This window comes from Rhinoderma darwinii, unplaced genomic scaffold, assembly GCF_050947455.1.
Source record: "Rhinoderma darwinii isolate aRhiDar2 unplaced genomic scaffold, aRhiDar2.hap1 Scaffold_525, whole genome shotgun sequence".
Taxonomy (NCBI): domain Eukaryota; kingdom Metazoa; phylum Chordata; class Amphibia; order Anura; family Rhinodermatidae; genus Rhinoderma; species Rhinoderma darwinii.
The window spans coordinates 86371-90135 of record NW_027464074.1 but is presented as its reverse complement, the minus strand read 5'-3'; the positions used below and the strand labels follow the sequence as shown (position 1 = coordinate 90135).

General features: G+C 58.3%; 1 protein-coding gene across 1 annotated transcript; it reads left to right on the top strand.

Moving 5' to 3' along the window:
• The first annotated feature begins 608 nt into the window (after positions 1 to 608).
• Positions 609 to 3142, top strand: LOC142721909 (uncharacterized). Its single transcript, XM_075848856.1, has 3 exons — positions 609 to 707; positions 1240 to 2689; positions 2981 to 3142. The coding sequence occupies exons 1-2, from the start codon at positions 609 to 611 to the stop codon at positions 2218 to 2220; spliced, it is 1080 nt and encodes a 359-aa protein (XP_075704971.1). The 3' UTR covers positions 2221 to 2689; positions 2981 to 3142.
• The last annotated feature ends 623 nt before the right edge of the window (positions 3143 to 3765 follow it).

Here is a 3765-nt window from a genome sequence, read left to right as displayed (position 1 = left end):
TGTATGTACACAGTGACTCCACCAGCAGAATAGTGATTGCAGCTCTGGAGTATAATACAGGATATAACTCAGGATCAGTACAGGATAAGTAATGTAATATATGTACACAGTGACCCCACCAGCAGAATAGTGAGTACAGCTCTGGAGTATAATACAGGATGTAACTCAGGATCAGTACAGGATAAGTAATGTATGTACACAGTGACTCCACAAGCAGAATAGTGAGTGCAGCTCTGGAGTATAATACAGGATATAACTCAGGATCAGCACAGGATAAGTAATGTAATGTATGTACACAGTGACTCCACCAGCAGAATAGTGAGTGCAGCTCTGGAGTATAATACAGGATGTAACTCAGGATCAGTACAGGGTAAGTAATGTAATGTATGTACACAGAGACTCCACCAGCAGAATAGTGAGTGCCGCTCTGGAATATAATACAGGATATAACTCAGGATCAGTACAGGATAAGTAATTAATGTATGTGCACAGTGACTCCACCAGCAGAATAGTGAGTGCAGCTCTGGAGTATAATACAGGATATAACTCAGGATCAGTACATCCTTAGTGAGGTGTCTGGGGTGGGGTATATATATATATTTCCTGGGATGGAGCAGGGTGTGCAGTGTTACCGCTGTGTGAGGGTCATTAGTTGGACTGTGTTCTGTCTGCCGTCCGCCACAGCAGCACACAGCAATCCTCTTTCGGTAACTGATCTTGTGTCTGTGAAATGGAGGACATTTTGCCTAAGACCCGGTTGCCGTCGACCACTTGTAGCCATGATATGGAAGAGGCGTGAAAGCGGCCATTTTTCTTGCGTCTTGCCTACCGGAAAATGGCAGCCGTGTCATTTAACTATGGAATGACGTAATCACGTTTTTTCACGCAGGACGTTGAGTGCGGAAGGCGGGGCCTAAAGAGAAAGGAAAAAGACCGGAGACAGGTCCGGGGGAAGAGGAGAGAGAATCCCGGCGACCCCCGAGTCCCGGAGAAGACCCCCAGCTCAGGTAGCAGACCAAACCTCATCCTGCGGAGTCCCCGCTGCTGCCGCCTCCCCACACAGGGACTACTCCCCTCCCTCTCATCCGGCCCCATCACTAGAGTCACTGCTTCTCATCAGGCCCTGGGGTCACCACTCCCTCCATGTACCGTCAGTGAATCGTCTGCTCCCCTCTATATTCTGCCCCCTGGTGACTGTTTTGCCCCATAACACCCCAGGCCACAAGTGTTTAGTGATAGTGCCCCCTATCTCCCCTGCCCACAGTGCCCCGGATCTCCACTGCCCACAGTGCCCCCGGCCTCCCCTGCCCACAGTGTCCCCGGCCTCCCCTGCCCACAGTGCCCCGGATCTCCACTGCCCACAGTGCCCCCGGATCTCCCCTGCCCACAGTGTCCCCGGCCTCCCCTGCCCACAGTGCCCCCGATCTCCACTGCCCACAGTGCCCCCGGCCTCCAGTGCCCCCTATCTCCACTGCCCACAGTGCCCCCTATCTCCACTGCCCACAGTGCCCCCTGCCTCCACTGCCCACAGTGCCCCCGGCCTCCCCTGCCCACAGTGCCCCCGGCCTCCCCTGCCCACAGTGCCCCCGATCTCCCCTGCCCCCGGCCTCCACTGCCCCTGACCTCCCCTGCCCACATTGCCCCCGACCTCCCCTGCCCACAGTGCCCCCTGCCTCCCCTGCCCCAAGCCTCTCCTGCCCACACTGCCCCCGACCTCCACTGCCCCCGGCCTCCAGTGCCCCCGGCCTCCCCTGCCCACAGTGCCCCCGGCCTCCCCTGCCCACAGTGCCCCCGGCCTCCCCTGCCCACAGTGCCCCCGATCTCCCCTGCCCCCGGCCTCCACTGCCCCTGACCTCCCCTGCCCACATTGCCCCCGACCTCCCCTGCCCACAGTGCCCCCTGCCTCCCCTGCCCCAAGCCTCTCCTGCCCACACTGCCCCCGACCTCCACTGCCCCCGGCCTCTCGTGCCCCCGGCCTCCCTTGCCCCCAGTGCCCCCGGCCTCCCCGGCCTCCAGTGCCCCCGGCCTCCCCTGCCCACAGTGCCCCCGGCCTCCAGTGCCCCCGGCCTCCCCTGCCCACAGTGCCCCCGGCCTCCCCTGCCCACAGTGCCCCGGCCTCCCTTGCCACATTGTTCTACCCCTCACCGTGAATTGTGTTGCTCAGGTTTAGGAATAGGCCCGGTTTTCCGGTGTCTTTGTTCTGCCATCCTAATGGCTTAGTGATGTCCGTGCCCCCCACCCCCGACAGACTTCTCCAGTGCCCCGTTCTCCGGTAGACCTCCCCTTGTCTTGCGGCCATGCTTGAGGCCGCCCCTCCTGTGAGCAAGCACTGGTGACTCCGCCCCTTCACCTCCCTCGGCTGACCCCTGCAGATCCCAGAGAAGCTTGCCGTGTGGAGATATGCTGCGGCCCGGAGGATAAAGGCCCCGACATGGAGGCCCCTCACCATATACCCAGGAGCCGCCCGGGGCCCCGTCTCCCACGCAGGCGATCAAAGGCCCAAAGAGACCGGCACAGGGGCCCGTCACCTGCAAACTCCTTATCTTCAAGTCCAGAGCCAGCGGTCTGGCCCCGCCCACAGCGCAAGAAGAAGCGGCGGAAGAGAGACGATGAAAGCTGTGCGCTGCGGGAGGAAGACGTGATCGATGGCTTCTGTATCAGCAGTTATGGCAGCCTGGAGACCATGCAGGTGAGGAGGCCGCGGTCATGGAGGAGTTAATGATACATATATACTGCCATGTCTCGTCCTGCGTATACAGCCCCGCCGCTCCTACTGCTGCTGAGGATAGCAAACCCACTGCTGTAAACACTGCGGCCACAGTGGGCAATTACTGCAGCTTTTACAGCAGAGGGTTTGGTACTATGCCTCACACGTTCATGGCTGGGGGGACGCACGTGGTGAGCGAGGGCCACCGGAGCCTGCAGAGCGCCACATCCGGTACTAGTGATAATCTGCAGACGTCTTATTCCCTCCCTGTAGAGAGACGTCTCCGTAGAATCTGCCCCACTGGAGGAACCCTACAGAAAAAGACCCCCGGGGAAGAGGAAGAGAAGAGACGGAGCCGCCTCAGAGGACCCCGGAGCCAGCCGCAAGCAGCCTGCCCAGCGGGCGCACAACACGCAGGTACATGGACGTGTAATTATAGACCCGGCTCACCAGGGCACGAGGGTGACGCTGCTACATATAATGAGGAGGAGATGACGGTACAGGAGCGTGACGCTGCTACATATAATGAGGAGATGACGGTACAGGAGCGTGACGCTGCTACATATAATGAGGAGGAGATGACGGTGCAGGAGCGTGACGCTGCTACATATAATGAGGAGGAGATGACGGTACAGGAGCGTGACGCTGCTACATATAATGAGGAGGAGATGACGGTACAGGAGCGTGACGCTGCTACATATAATGAGGAGATGACGGTACAGGAGCGTGACGCTGCTACATATAATGAGGAGGAGATGACGGTACAGGAGCGTGACGCTGCTACATATAATGAGGAGGAGATGACGGTACAGGAGCGTGACGCTGCTACATATAATGAGGAGGAGATGACGGTACAGGAGCGTGACGCTGCTACATATAATGAGGAGATGACGGTACAGGAGCGTGACGCTGCTACATATAATGAGGAGGAGATGACGGTACAGGAGCGTGACGCTGCTACATATAATGAGGGGGAGATGACGGTACAGGAGCGTGACGCTGCTACATATAATGAGGAGGAGATGACGGTACAGGAGCGTGACGCTGCTACATATAAT

Excerpts from the sequence above, each read along its gene's own strand:
- LOC142721909 (XM_075848856.1), top strand. The coding sequence starts at position 609 with ATGGAGCAGGGTGTGCAGTGTTACCGCTGTGTGAGGGTCATTAGTTGG. Across the intron at positions 708-1,239 it reads CACACAGCAATCCTCTTTCG|TGCCCCCTATCTCCCCTGCC; the intron begins GTAACTGATCTT and ends GTTTAGTGATAG.